Source organism: Mugil cephalus, chromosome 1, assembly GCF_022458985.1.
Source record: "Mugil cephalus isolate CIBA_MC_2020 chromosome 1, CIBA_Mcephalus_1.1, whole genome shotgun sequence".
Taxonomy (NCBI): domain Eukaryota; kingdom Metazoa; phylum Chordata; class Actinopteri; order Mugiliformes; family Mugilidae; genus Mugil; species Mugil cephalus.
In genome coordinates this window covers 34,090,846-34,106,955 of record NC_061770.1, presented here as the reverse complement: position 1 = coordinate 34,106,955, position 16,110 = coordinate 34,090,846, and the positions used below count along the sequence as shown (strand labels likewise).

The following is a 16,110-nucleotide window of genomic DNA, read 5'->3' as shown; positions in this document are numbered from 1 at the left end:
ATAACAGATCTTGTTTATGGTGGTGGAAGATCCATTCAGATGCATATAAACAGAATAGCAGAGGTCCCAGGATGGGTCCTTGTGGTGCATCACTTGGCTAAACCTCCTTTTTTTTCTGTTCTTTTTTTCCCCAGTCGGACAGTAACACCAGTTTCCTGCGAGCGGCAAGGGCAGGAAACATCGACAAAGTTTTGGAATACCTGAAAGGGGGTGTCGACATCAGCACCTGCAATCAGGTAAGATATGGATATTCATGTATCACTCATATAACACACACGTACTCACATATACAGCGCATATAGACTGTACCCCAACATACCTATGCTACATAATGCACTCTTTAAATTTTGCCTTTTAAATGAAACCAAATAAGAGATAATAATAACAATAGACAAAACGAGGAATTGGTAAATAACTTATCCATTTACCATCCAGCTGCAAAATGCACTTTAAGTTAACAGTGTAAATATGATATGTATTGAAAAAAATAAGGCCATTTGGAGGAAGGAAAACAAATTGAAAACAATTTATTATCAACTACATGCTGTATATTTACATGTCCAGAAGACACAAAGCAACATTTAGAGTCTTATCTTTCTTCACTTGAGTCTAGAACTTTAGTATTCATTCATTTTTGCCAGTTTCTGTCTCTGTAGTTTGAAAGTGGACCCTTCTCATGGACCAAATTTAGCATTCATTCATGCTCCTTTTTGTGTCCACCTAACTGACTAAATGCCAGTGCTGTCTTTACTTGTGTTTGGTTTCCATCAACTCTTGTGGAAAGCTGCTGTTGCTAAATGCACCGCCGAGAAGGCAGTGTAGAGGTTTATTATGGCTAAACTGTCTAATTGCGGATTTAATTGTTTGCGCCAACTTAAGTCGCAGTCACAGTTAGTTTCATTGTTGTTGTTCCATGTGCATTAGCCCCCATCCTTTTTGTGCTCTTATTATATAATGATGCCTCTGCATTCCCATCAGGAGGAGGATTATGTTTGATCAGTGACAGTTTCTTTTTTTAGACCATGTCATTATCTAGTCTCCTCTAAGGCCATTAGCATTCCAGCCAAGGGGGCGGTGAAACCTGATAGGGTGCAAACAGTCCCGTCCAGGCAACAATCATAATGAGCAGCCCCAGTAAACAAAGGTCACATGGAAATGGAAATCTAGGAAGTGGGGTTGGCTCCATGGAGGCTAATCAGCTAATGTGGTAGAAACGTTGGTGGCACCAACCACTTTGCCCTTTGAAGATATTTTGATCTCCAGTGTTTCTCTGATTTTGTGGGTCAAGTACATTTTTTGGGAAAGTTTTGAAAAGTTGGCAGAGAAAATGCTACTCAGGTGTGAGAATGCATTGGATTAAACATCACTAAAAGGAGTGTCAGTCTCTCCAAACTGATAGATAGCATGTTCACATGATAATGTCTTTTTGGGGATAGTAGTAATACAGTATCAGTTTTGTTCTAGAGATTGATGTGTGGCATCTGTCTTTAGGTTTTAGTTGACTGTGCCACTGGACTCAAGACTGTGCAGTCAAATTTGTTTGAAAAGGTTAATATGCTACTGTTTATATACTGGTACTATCGACCTGTTATGTAAAAAAGATTTCCTCATCAAACAGGCACCCCTCCTGAAAGTTTAATTTACTCTGATCGATCATTACAATGGCCTGAGCAGGAGGTACATGAGTATTTGAGAAGACATTTCACAGGACTCAAAATTAATTTGTTTCCCATGAAATAACAAGCGGAGAATTCAATTAAGAACAGGAGAAGAAATATCAAATAAAACCACTCCATTGGCAGGCGCAGAAGAAAAAAAAATGCAATGCATACAAACCTGCTGGACCCCAGAGGTCCCATTTTTGAAAAGGTAAATTACTACCACTACGTTATTTGTTGGATTTAATTTGAAGGCAGTCACCAAACATTGAATTAGGATAGCGTTTAATACTTCCCACGCCGAAGTGGAAGCTCAGATTCCAAATAAAAAGTGGCAGCTCTGGTCCAATTTAGAGCGTATGGGAACAGAATGAAGTGAAATAAAAATAAAACTGCACAAGGAACAACGGGGGGCAACGAAACGAAAGCTGACACAGTCATCAAACAGGGATGACTAAAAACGAGTCAGACGCCCTCTACCATGTCTAGAAATCTAACAAATGCACTGCCGGGGACATGAATTTACCTAAATACACAGATGGATGATGTGCAAAACAAATGTGTTTCATATCTTTGGATGAATGTTCATGTCCAAAAATTGCCACATTCATAAATCACATTTTAGCATTTAACACAACGTTACATAGTTTAAATGGGTTAATGATATATTTCACTCATATTTCACTGTTAGTTTCCTTTGAGATTTGTGTGAATGTGCAAAGACATATCATTTTGATAAAAACATCCGTCAGAACTTACAGCTACACAGGTCGACACCCTCAGGATCTTAATGACTCCATTACTACGATGGAGTGCTGGCACTGGTTTGAGCTGTTGCTCGTAAATGAGTTTTCACACACAAAGGACTTCCCCGTTTTACTCCTCGTAATGATACTATAAATTCAAAGTAGCAGTTTCCAAGCAGTTATTTCTTAAGCTTTTCTATGAATCCAGCACAGCAGAGTGTGAGCTCCTTTTGTGCAGTGCCATCAAAACGTATTCCTCCCCCTCCTGGTTTATTCTGTTTTTGTGTGTAATATACAAAATTGTGTCAGATCTTAAAACAAAAGACAACGCAATATGAAAAGCAACTGGGCCTGTGTGAAAAGACTCCACAGTGCATTGAAAATTGGTTGAAGGGCTGTAGTCAGAAAGTTGAATTTTGAGCATAGCCCAATTAAGCTCTGCATGTAAACGCACTGACTGAAGCCTGATTTCCACTACAGCTCTGTTCAACCACTAAAGCACACCTTTCTCAGAAGCTTGCAGGGGGCTAAATGGTTTCTCCAGTAGCACACGGTACCATAATAACAAAAGTAATTCTACAAAAGATGTAGAAGGATGTGATTGAAATGCATCAGCCTGGGAAAGGTTATATACCTAGGGCTGCATAGCAACTTGGAGCTTTAGCAAATGAACCAGAACACCACAGCATACAGTACCTTTACAACCCTCAGACCTTTTGGAAAGATGTTCTATGGATTAATGAATAGAAACTTTAACTTTTAGGGAGACAGGATCCCATTACAGAACATCCAGTTACCAATCAACTGACCTACAAGCTGGGTGACAGGCTACGGCAGCGACCTCCAAAAATAAGAGTTTGTCCACTTTTGACCATCTCAAAAGCAATAAAAATTCAAGTTTTGGAAGTTCAAGCCCACGGAGATGCTGTGGTTTTACCTAAAAAAAAAAGAGACATTAAATGTCAAGACCAGGCTAGGGCTCAGGACGCAGATGCAAAGGTTAGGTTCCTACACTCAGGATGCAACTGAAAGCTTTGGTAAAGACAAGTTAGCTCGTTACACCGTTAAAATGGTGAAACATTATCCTAATTTTCATATTAACAATCAATCAATCAGTACATATAATGTTATGGGGTGCTTCTCAACCCCCCCCCCCCCCGAGGTGCCAGGGTGAGCTATTTTTATTCATGCCCTGTGCAGAATATATTATTCCGCATCATAATAATTGACTAATGGGCATCAGTGTTTTACTTCTCTGCGATGCTGATTACAGCTCCACAACACACTGCGCTGATGAGCTGGTATTTACTCTGAATATTACTGATCTGCTCCCCTGAGACGACCCCGGCACGGCTAAATTAGATTTTCACCGCATCGCATTTGCGCTGCATTGAAATTGCCGGTGCAATAGATCTAATGGATAATTGGGAGCAGTCTGCAAACTGACTGTGTTCTTGTGGGCTGACAGATTGAGGTGGCAGGTATTATGGATGGGGGCGTGGGCGGACAGGGTGCGGAGCATGATAAAGGGGTTGGTGGTTTGCTGGAGGTGAACGGAGAACACCGTCGGTGGGTAAACATAGATGAAAAAGTCCCTGTGGGGTGTTATGGGAGGCTACATGTTGTATAACAATAACATCTTATTCTCACTGTTATGAGATAAAGAGACATTTTAAGATGTAAATTTGTAGACATAGAATGAGGGCAATTAAAAAGTTGGAAATATTGAAAGATGGAAAGATTATGTTCTTTAAACCTGTGACCTTTCCCATCTAACATCCTCAATCTGTCACTGTCCTTCGGGACCAGTGTCATAAATGTCGTTCCTGCTGCTGATACCTAGCACAGCTGAAAAATAGCTGTTTGGTCTTTTATGGGAATCCAGTGACAGATGCTACTTCAAAGAGTCTTTGATGCTTGTGCTGAAGAATTGTGTTTACTGAAAACCAGGGAGGGTTGGATTTTGTAGTTATATTGTCGTGTGTGTGTATATATATATATATATATATATATATATCAGATATTAAACAGGGTATATACATGTATATATATGTGTGTGTGTGTGTGTGTGTGTGTGTGTGTGTGTAAATATATATATATATACATATATATACCCTGTTTAATATCTGAACACAAAGCTACAGAAATAGCAATTGGAACAATTTCCGTGAAAATCTTTCACCACTCACCTAACAGGCTTCTTCAGCTCTGACCGTTGGGTAGTTCAGGTATCTGTGCTTGGTGGTCACAACTAACAACCAAATATTGACCTGAAATTAGAACGAAATCTTCACATTAGCCCTGAAGCATAATGTATATGATCAGAAACTCTTCACACTCAAAGTGTGAATGGAGGTGAAACTCTGCCAGGAGTCGCTTAGAATAGTAAAATCTTTGTTTAGTGACTTTAATGAGTGACTAAGATGGTTGTGGTAAACACACAATGGTTAAGGCATATTTGTCAAGGTTAGAAAGCATGTTATCCACTGTAGTGTGCCTCCAAAAACACTACTTAAGACTTAAGCTAAAACATCTTTCCAGAACTAAATACATAAAGTGTTTTACTGCCAAGCAGAAGTACACATAGAAAGTCTTGTTGTTTTAGTTTGGATTCAGCAGCTGTACCAAGATAGTGACTACATGATGGGTGACGTGAGGCTGTGTTGGGAAGACAGGTTCATAACCATGTCAACTGATCCTAAACAGCAGGATTTCAGGAAACTGAAAAAAGGTGTTCCACTGTGCTACTGAACTGCCTGCTGCTAGCTGCAGAATACCTCTGATACAATACAAACCCAAGCTCAGTCAGATCATTCAAGGACCGGCATTCGCTCTCAAGGTGTCCTCAGAGGAGTCCAGGAGGACATTCAGCCTAAGGGGGCCGGGTAGTAGCAATGTGGGCAATCCCCCTATGTTATGACAGAGATAGGTTAAAGAGACAGGGGAGTACATGCAGCAAGTGGTATGGCTTTCTGGAATTCAACCAGCAGTCTAAGTCTATGTGCCCATGTAATGTGTACATTAAGCAGTGGGCCTAGGAACCTGGTTCATCTAAAAAGCATTGCCTAGCAAATAGCAGAAGCTTTTGTGGATGTTAGAGTCTCTCACAAACGTTAAAATCGTTGGTGTTTTCATTTTGGATTCTGCAGTCAGGCATTCTGAAAACCCAACTTCCTTCGCCCACAACAGGTTTGTGGTGCAATGTTGGTCTGGTGTCACTCCACTAGGAACTTTTTATTGGGCCAATCAAATATTGGAATGGACATAAGAGCAAAATCAACATGGTCATGGAATTTGTTTACAGCAAAGCGACTCTGCTCAGTTGTAAGACCGTCCAATGGCGTGCTTTCTCTGTATCAGTTGAAACATGCTCCCGTAATCAAATCCCAGCGGTGTGTGCCCGAACTGTACACTGCATTCTTGCAAAAGATGGTTGGAAAAGCACTTGCTGACTCTACGATAAACCCCCAACAACGAGGTCTGTGTGGCAATGTCCCACCTTCCAGGCATATTCTCTCACTTGTATGTTGAGTCATCTCTCAGTTGCGCCACTCACCTCCTCCCTGGAGCACATGACACTCTATTAATAGAGGTAATAAGTGATTTATACTTAACTTGAGCCCACCATGTGTGAGAAGTCAAGTAGAAAGCATTTCTTTCAGTATTATGTCATTAGTATGTATTAAATACACAAAATCCCTGAAGAAATTTTCAAAACTTCTGGATATTTTAATTATTTTAGACTGAATCCACTGTATTATCTTCTAGTTTGCAATCACAGATCCAAGCCCGTAATATCAGTTGTAGTTTGAACACCTTCAAATGGGAAACAACAAGCACACAGAGGCACTCACAACTATTTATAACCTGATAGCCCAGACTGGCCTTGCTCCACAGCATAACATGGCACAAGATCTAACCCAACAACTTTGATAGCCAGCTTTGAATTTCAGTCCAACCCCCCCTCTGCATGTAAGACTGAAGAAGAGCCGTCCACATGCTCAAAATATGGAGACAGACAAAGACAGACAGGTTCCGTTAGCCGTTGATGCGGAGGAGGAGGTAATCCATCCTCTTTCCATTTTTTGGGGATTTGTCTTCGCATATTGCTGTTCTGGAGTTCTGGCACTCCAGGCCTGACGTTTCCTCCTCCATCCTTTTCCCCCCTCAGAATGGTCTTAATGCACTGCACCTGGCGGCCAAGGAGGGCCACGTGGATCTGGTCCAGGAGTTGCTGGAGAGAGGCGCGGCGGTTGATTCGGCCACAAAGGTAAGACAACTCGCCGTCCAGCAGCCGCGCTCTTCATGTCCCTTCTTAAATGATAACGGAAGCTATAGATAGAGAAATTTCTAGTGCAGGTTGCACTGCTCACCTGATGGCTTCAATGCATATTTGCTAGTAACTATGTATTCAACGGTGTAAAAGTGTACTTACTTGCATTTGACTGAAATGCAACAGAAAGGAATGCAGAACGTCCTTTATTATATATCAAAATCAGTAATATCAATACAGTAAAATTGCAACTGAATTCCACCCCCAGTGATATTTGTGACAGTATGTCTACATGCGTCTTCAACAAGCCTTGACCTACAGCTCTGTGACTGCTGAACTTATCTCTAACACTCGCTACTGAAACCTTACACCTCGGACCAGGTCCTTTTAGTCCCTGAAGCCAAGACCCCACTCAACGCACAGTTGTACTTTTCATGCAATCATGCAGTGCGTCGGCTGTTAGCATTGTAGAAAATTCCATAACAGATCTTTACGACAAGAATGCAGCTTGACCTCCCCCTTTTTGAGAGTGTCGGGTTTACGATCATTAATTGAGGAAAACAAGCTTGTAAAGAAAGTGGAGCCCTCGGGGAAAAGTGACAAGTCAAGAGAAGTGGTAAACAGTCACGCAATTCCAGCTCCTGCAATTAGAGAAGGTTTGTGCTCGTTACCGAGCCGGTTTCTAGAAGTCTCACTGGTGTCCATCCAAACTGTGACTGCGTGCTTGGCAGTAGTCGCTAAAACACAGGGGTATAATGTGTGGGCCATGTTTGGTTTGGTTTTTAAGTTAGAATAGTTCTTTCTAATATTCACAGGGCAACTATTTCAGGCACGTTCAGTGCTTATATTTGTCTGAAAGAAGTCTGGAATACATTGGATGCCCTCATGAGAATTTACTAAAGAAAAAGGATTCACAAGTACTGTTACAACGCAATGACGTTGGATCACCTTGTCATTTTTAATCCACATTTTGTGTTTTTTATCCATCCAGAAAGGAAACACAGCTCTTCACATATCGTCCCTGGCTGGTCAGGTGGAAGTGGTGAAAATCCTGGTCAAACGAGGAGCCGACATCAACGCACAGTCTCAGGCAAGTCTCCACAGCCCAAGTTGTTCATACTCAGCAAAACCTCCTTATTGCTCAGCGTTAGCATCATATTAAACACGCGTGGCTTTACCTTTGGCTGTGTCTGGTAGGTAGGCCAAATACAGAAGATGCAATCAACCGTTGAGTGGTAATCCGTTGCGTTGGTTTGTGCGTTGTAGAATGGATTCACGCCACTGTACATGGCAGCCCAGGAGAATCACCTGGACGTGGTTCGGTACTTGCTCGAGAATGGAGGCAACCAGAGCACCGCTACTGAGGTGAGAGGAGCGTCAATATGTGCTGACACCTGTCAGTGAGAGAAAGGTAGAGGGTTTATAAAGTGCAACTGGATAAGACTATACATCCATACAGCCACCCTGGTGGCTTCTTGTACCACTGCTTTAAGCTAATGCTAATGGCAGTGTTGCAATGCGCTCTTAATGGTTTTGCAGGTATCTGGTCATTAATTACAGAATTGGGCAAATTATACTGGATTTTCCGTTCTTTCATTCAATCTTGAAGATCCCAAAAACACATGACAAAAAGAACAAAGCATCTCAAATAGCGTCTCAAATGTCATCTTGGGCCTTTAATTTGACTCATGCATGACGTTTCTTGATGGTATCATCACACTGATCAAAGACGCAAATGACAACAATCACCATCATCTGTTTTTAACGTCTTGAAGTTGCAGCGCATCAGACTCGGTAGTTCTAATTCCGTCGTATTGTACAATGACAAACAACCTCCCTGCTATTTCCCGTTGTCCCTCTCCAGGATGGCTTCACCCCTCTGGCCATCGCCCTCCAGCAGGGACACAACCAGGTGGTTTCTATCTTGTTGGAGAACGACACCAAAGGCAAGGTCCGCCTGCCCGCCTTGCACATCGCCGCCCGCAAGGACGACACGAAATCGGCCGCCCTGCTCCTCCAGAACGACCACAACGCTGATGTCCAGTCGAAGGTATGGCCGTAGTGCGGTTTGACTCGCGAGCGCTGGCATGTGTGGTCATCGACGTAATGTAATGCTTCGAGTCTGTACTAATGTTTCCATACTGTGGTTACGATGAACTAATAGAAGGAGTTATTCAGGTAGCCCGTGGCTCATTTGGCTTAAATAGCATCCGGTCACACCTGAAGTACAGAATATGGATCCAAACACTCTGGTTCTGATAAGACTCTTTGAGACCTTGTTTGCATCTGCTATTAAAATGTGATTTGTATCTGGACAAGATGTCCCCGGTCATTATCATAATCACAAGGTTTCACTTTTTCCTTTGTCGTTATGCAAAATGGAAGAGTAGGTGGAAGTAGGTTGGTGTGGAAACGACATTACTGCGGGTGATGATGGCGTTTGTGACAGGCTTTCCGTACCAACAGCGTTGAATTTCTCCAAACCCACTCCAGTGACGTTCATAAGGAGCATATGTAGTGAAATGTATTTAAACACTTCATAAGTTCCCGCCAATAATAGTTGTATCTCTACTCACAGTGGCAGTGGGGTTGTCCTCAGTTCAAATGTTGCCATGCTGTGCCATTAGGATCTAGATAGAACACCAGGATCAGGGGAGTTTGGTGCATTTATTACTACAGCTGCCACAATTGTTTAATGACAGTGTGTACGTAGCTCTTTTTTGACCAGTTAGACTCCAGATCAGTTACTGAACATTGTTTTTTTCAACATCAACGTTTTTTTTATTTCTAGTGGGACATTGGTAATAATTAATCCTAAAGAGGATGTCAGGGTCAGTAGTTGGGGATACCCCTACCATTCTCCTACTAACCGTCCAAAAGTACATAAACCGATCAGGCATAACATTATGACCACTGATGTTTTAAGTAATTAACACATCTTGTGACAATTCAGTGTTCTGCTGTGAAATTTTTAGACCTGGTATTCATTCAGGTGGATGTTACTCAGACATGTAGCCCCCACGTAAACCAGACCAGACACCCCCGACCCATAGTAGCAATGACACTCCTTGATAGCAGCAGGATGCAGAAACCTCGGCCTTTGCAAGTAGATTTGGTTCTGGTCGCCTCTGGTGACTCTTGAATTTGGGGTCATTGTTGTTATTATTTCCTTTATCTAGATGAAATATTCAGATACAAATCACAGCAGGGGTAAACGGAGTCAGAGTTTAGATTTACCTTACGACAGGCGACCACCGACATCCCTACCTACCTTTGTAACGTATTGTGTCTCCATCAGTCTGTCTATACGTTTTCTTCCTCTCTCTCACCTAGTGTCTGTGTGCCTGCCACGTCACGCCTCTTCCTGCCACTAACTGCTTCTCTCCCTCTTTTTGTCCCCCCTCCTCTGTCTCTCTTTAAATGCTCGCACACTTTCCTCCCCCACCCGACAAAAACCCCTCCTACCCCGCTGCACTGGTGTCTAAGTGTAGCACTGTCCACTGCATGGAGTGTGCCACTGTCTGCAGGTTGTATGGTGACTCTTAGGCTGCATGCAAAAAGTGTGTGTTTGGGGGAAAGGGGAGGTGGTGGGATGTAGGGGTTTCAGTTAAATACCAATTAATAATCACATGTCGATAATAAAACACTGATTCATCGTTAAGACTCGTCCTCTGATATTTGCTTTACGTGACGTGGCTAGAGTGAAGCTGATTACCTCCAAGTGTCAAAAACCGCTTTATATTTCAACGATGCACCAATTATGTTGTTACACAACCAAACACGGTGGCGTCTGGTGTTTGCGTGCATTTACTAAAGTGCTTCTGCTGCTGGGTGGCAGCCATGCTATGTACAATATGACTCATAAGGAAGGCCCAAAGGAGAACGCTATAAACTGCAGCATGCACGATCACACTACTACCCACACAGACGCATATGTCGGTGTGCGTCGCTAGCACTGAATGCACTGGGAAAAACAGTCTGGTGACAGTCTGCTAAATGTACAGCCAACTCAGAGTTAACCTGGACAGTTGTGGCCTTTAAGCGCAGCGGTGACTTATTTCAGCTCAGCGTTTTCCCTCGTTGACTGTGATCTCTGACTGCGGCAACACCACTAACAGAAGTCCAGAAGCTTTGTGAACCAACTGCTGTGTTCTCAGCCATAACTCAGAACTACAGTGTTAGCGTTACTGTCAAAACTCCTGACGTGGGGATATTATTACAAGCGTCACTTTACTGGCTTTCCCTCCGCGACTTCAAACATCCTAATACGACCTCTGAAATGTTAAAGTGTTGCCGCTGGGGTTGGGCGGTACGACCAAAAATGTATATCACGGTATAATCACATGTTCACGACATTTTCTACTGGTTGAGAGAGGAATTAATTCTGTAGATTAACTAAGGATGGACTATTTTACTGTGATGATGAGTAAATATTGTAGAATAATCCCACACTAGTAGTAAAACAGGTTTGTGTGGCCCCGTGTTAGCACTGACTGATGATCCGGAGACATTTACAGCTCGGAGATAAAAAATAAATTAAATGTTATCAAGATGAAATGAAGAAACAAGGGACGATTACAATTTAATTTCTTTTGGCGTATTTATTCATAGTTAAACTGTAATGTCTGTAATGTCAATAGCAGCGCAGCCGGCTACCGTAATAGTTGTAGTCTCATTCATAAAAAGCTAGGGACAGCTATAGCTGGGGGACAGGTCATCCAAAACGGAGACGTCTGGTGACCCTAAAAGAAAAACAGCAACCGACACGACACCTTTTTATCTCGTCTTCTTGTTCTGCCACTTAATTTTCCGAACATTTCCATCTTCACCACGCCTCGCAGGGACGTAGTCGCACCATGCATGTTTAGAAGCGTTACATTGAAAATGATCTGGTCTGAAACTGTGTCTCACAACGCTGCTTTCTAAACGCTGTGTAACCAAATACACCGGTATACCGATATATTAAACATTTATATCGTAACGAAAGAAAATACCGATATTCCGTATGAACCGGTAAACCGCTCAGCCCTAGTTGCCACTATACAGCTTAAAACAAACAAATTCAAACATGTTCAACATAGCATGAGTAAAACTTAACTTTTTAAGAATGTACACTGCAAGAACTTATGTGTTTTTGGTGAAACTACTGGACGATTTTCACATTTATTGCAATGTTGGAAGCTTTACTCATTATTCTTTAGCATTTTACATCAAAATAATTAATATTAACTGATATTAACTGTCAATTTATAGTCATTAGTTGAGTCACCCGTGTGAACTTCACCAAAACATCAAGAAAAAGTTACCCACTCTAGCCACGTCGCTTGCTCGGTTTAGTTTTTTTTTTTTTTTTTTTTGAATGCACAGCTGCCTCCGAGCAGCTACGTTACGGTGATGTGTCCGACGAGCCTAACTGAACTGATGTTTCCCTCCCTCATTCCTCCCGCAACAGATGATGGTCAATAGGACTACTGAGGTACACACATGCTCCTTCAACTCTCCACAGATTCACTGTACAGCCCCATCCCATCTGTCGTTTCTCTTTCCTTTCCACGACTTTTATTCCTTTCCTTTCCACGCCACCGCATGGTGTAGACAAAAAAAAAAACAACAAAAAAAAATTACCCATTTCACGTTTCTCGTCACGGTTGGTTTTGGTGTTGCGTAAGAAGAGGCCACCATGCACGGCTGACAGGAATGGCCGAGCTTCTGCTACGTGTCCTGCACTCAGGCACTGCACAGTGTGCTTATCTATCACTATTGCCTTTTTCTTTTTCTTTTTTTCCCCCATACTCAACCTACATGCATTTTCTTTTTTCCTTTTTTAAGTTAATATTAATTTTGTCACCAACTATGAAAAAGCCCCTTCAGTTATTTTTTGTTTTTCATCCGTAACCCTGAGCACATTTAGAAATAGATCCCAAACAGTATAATGACTGAGATGTGTTGATTATTGATTTATTTTAAAAAGCATTTTTCTCTTGCATTGTGTTGAGTTGATGAGTATTGTGCTGGTCCATTTTCGGTAAAGCTATTAATGTGTGCTGTCTATTAAGTCTGTGCGGTAATTTTGTCTATTTTTTCTTTTTTGTCATGTTGCATGATTTTATTTTGTATTTTTATTTTTAGATGCACTATGAACTACCTATTATTTATATTATAGTATTTTAAAGTATTGCGTACATGCTGACTGGTGATTGATGACATGACAGTACATAGCTAGTTATGTATGGAAGTCCAGAGCTGTCCAAAAAAAAAAAAAAAAAAGGGATCTTTTAATGAAATTTGAATTTTATTATTTTATTATTGGAAATGATTGAAATCTGTTGAATTATCAATGTACAAGAATGCTGCCACATTAAAAGCAAATGGTTGGTTTCTGGCCAGTTGCATGTGATATATGGATATAGCATCCATTAGCTATGTGGTATTAGACACTTTTAATACAATAATAACATGCACGTGAGTTTAATTATTGTCTTTTCAAGTCAAAAATATAACTTTATCATATAAATTGTACATTATCTGCCACTTTTAACAATTATATATATTTTTAATACTCATTCAAGTCGATACGTTTTTTTTTCTATGGAGTGAATACATCTTATAATATGTAGTTCCCCATAATGAGCACAAAAATTTGTCATTTTGGTTAAAACTTGGCCCCTCTGGTGTTCCATACATAAAAGCTCTGAGATAAAGTGTGTAAAATGCATGTTTTATTTAGAACATATTCAAGTTACTGGCATATATCTTTTACTCTTTTACTACTACCAACAATGCTAACCAATAATAGCATGATAAGAAGACAATATAAAGCTTTTTTCTTAAAAAAAAAAAGTATTAACCTTTTGGCCAAAGACTTGTTAGTGAAGAGCATGTTGCATCCATGCTAACTTAATTTGCACCATTCTAAGCTTTTGACTGTGTAAAGTTTTGAAAACCATCACGTTAGTCACTGTAATCTTCACGCTTTTGTAAACAACTTTCTCACATTAAATCGGACCAACACTTACAGAATGGCAAGGTAAGGCAAGAATTTCACAACTACTCCAATCTGCTCTGCAATCTCTAACTCTTTCTCATATACTTCTCATTGCTAACTCTAAGCCTCTATGACGTATAGTTAACCATAGTGCACTTTGGTGTTGATGGGAAAACGTTACCTTTGTTATGAGTTTGACTATAATTTGGGTTAATTTTCGTGTAGACGATATTGTTTGTCCATAGTAACGTCAGTCTGTGTGTACTGTACGTCTACGTTTTCTTGCTTTTACTCTTTTTTTCCCTCTCATTTCAGAGAGGTATTTGGAGTCGGTTAACTATTTTAGATGGACAACTTGCATGAAAGTGATGTGTGAATTTCAGGGGTTATGGGTATAGACTTTTTTATTTATTTTTATTTTTTTTAATTGTAGGGGATTTTGTTAAGTAACGTTTTTCATCGCCTTTGATTTTTTTCAGTTTGTTCTTGTTCACTGATGCTTGGTGCGAGTGCTGCATGCTGGGAAGACAAAACATCACGAGTCATTGGGTAAAAGTTGAAGGACTTAAAGGCAAAGCTAAGATCTGACCCCTGTCCCTTCTCTGTTTGTCTGTGTCTTTCAGAGCGGATTCACCCCGTTGCATATCGCTGCCCACTATGGAAACGTCAACGTGGCCACACTTCTGCTGAACCGAGGGGCAGCAGTTGACTTCACAGCGAGGGTATGAGACCACACTATTGGAAACAGATATGAGCATGTTACAAGTGTGTTTCAGACTTCATGTTGAAATTATAGTAGGTGCATAAAAGAGTTTCAGAGCTCCACGTCCTTTAATACAAATTTAAATTCCAAAATGTATAATTCTCAATGTGTACCAAGGATACTCAAGCAGGTTGGCTTGAGAGATTCACGGTGGGTTAAGGTTAGGGGGTTAGGGTTAGGGTTAGGATTAGGGTTAGGGTTAGGATTAGTGTGTGGCAACTCAAGACGATGTATATTGACAGCAGCTTCAAGTCATGTGGTGGAGAAATGCCATTTTAGTCTGAGTGGAAGTGTGAAACAGCAGGAGTACACGGCTGCAGGGCAGGTCTGATTGCCAATAAACAACCCAAGGCATTGTTGGCTCGACTTTTTGTACCTGTATGTGCTTAAAGGTCGGTGAGTGTTTTGCATCTTTGACTTTCTTTCAGGAAGACGAGTTTCTGTCAGTTAACAATGGCCATCGTGGACCCCCATCTTATCCTAACTTAAACCAAGTGTTTTTGGTTCTTAGTAAGCTCTCTGTAACTACTACCGTAAGTTCTCTTGACAGGACATGCTAGCATGTTGCTTGCAATTCGACACCTTCTCCTCTTGGCCCTGTGATCTGATTGTTTTATTGGGTTGCCAAATGAGGATCCACATGGGCAAGTTCTCAGTGACGTGCAATGCCTTGTCTTTGGTTCTCTGTTCCAATCCAGAGTTAGTGGGTTTGGACCTAATGTAACCCTGATCAACTAGACTTGTTTTCAACCTCATCCAAGGTTTAGACAGGATACAAGTTTCATATATAAGTGCTATTTGAACACAAATACAAACAAAAACAAACTTTCTGGGGACCTACTGCATGTAAGTCGCAGCATATTAAAAGGTTCTGAAGGACTCTTGAAAATAAACATACTTGCATAATGCTTACCCTATGGCCAAGAAGATGATGATGGTTGTTTCAGTGGTTTTTATGAAGTGCTTGTGCACTGCTGTCACACTGGTGAAGATTTTTTTCCTCCTCTTTGTTATTTTGATACCAGTCAGCCGTTGCTAATGTACTTCTAAGTACCAAAGTCAGCAGATTGTAAAGTTCCCTGTCCTTGTCCACCCGTCCCTCTCCTATTATTATCCGCTCAGCCCTGTCACTGTATGTGGGCTCCATGATCTGCAAGCATTGCGTCACACAAAACCCTCTCCAGGCGGGGCCGTCATCTTTTAACGGATCGAGAAGACACAACCGTTTGAGAACCTTTGAAAAAGCCAGACTTAGACTGTTGGACACTTTTGTGCCTGGCCAAATACCATACCCACAGCTCAGCCGTCCAAAAATGATGACTCTCATTGCCTGTCAGACCTTTTCAAATCTAAATTGTGCCCTTTCATTGAAGATTATCCAGAAAACAATGTCAGGTGTCCTATTTTTAACTCACTGAACTAATTGGATAAAAATAACTCCTTGTTCACTCAGATATATGGAGACTCTTGAGCTTTTCTGGCAGCCAAAATGTTTCAATCCTATATACTTATGTATTTGTACAATAATTTATCAGAATGAGCCTCCCCATATGTATTTCTGCATCACTTTGAAAAGTTTTAAAAGCTGCTATAAAATATGAATAAAAATGTACTTACATTGCGTGTGCACTACTCTAATTTTCACCCCGTCTTTGTGTTAGCTTATTAGCTTTTAATAGGCCACA

The 16,110-nt window shown here is 41.0% G+C and overlaps 1 protein-coding gene across 32 annotated transcripts in view; it reads left to right on the top strand.

Moving 5' to 3' along the window:
- Positions 1 to 16,110, top strand: part of ank2b (ankyrin 2b, neuronal) — a 162,230-nt gene that overhangs the window by 95,285 nt on the left and 50,835 nt on the right. For 23 of the 32 annotated variants that reach the window (XM_047601090.1, XM_047601080.1, XM_047601142.1 and 20 more), the window contains exons 2-9: positions 135 to 236; positions 6,576 to 6,674; positions 7,669 to 7,767; positions 7,944 to 8,042; positions 8,542 to 8,727; positions 12,130 to 12,153; positions 13,696 to 13,704; positions 14,286 to 14,384. In XM_047601090.1, coding sequence (XP_047457046.1) covers positions 135 to 236; positions 6,576 to 6,674; positions 7,669 to 7,767; positions 7,944 to 8,042; positions 8,542 to 8,727; positions 12,130 to 12,153; positions 13,696 to 13,704; positions 14,286 to 14,384 — 717 coding nt within the window. Of the gene's footprint in view, positions 1 to 134; positions 237 to 6,397; positions 6,467 to 6,575; positions 6,675 to 7,668; positions 7,768 to 7,943; positions 8,043 to 8,541; positions 8,728 to 12,129; positions 12,154 to 13,695; positions 13,705 to 14,285; positions 14,385 to 16,110 lie in introns of those variants that run through there. The other 9 variants (XM_047601272.1, XM_047601254.1, XM_047601263.1 and 6 more) reach the window with 3 other exon arrangements.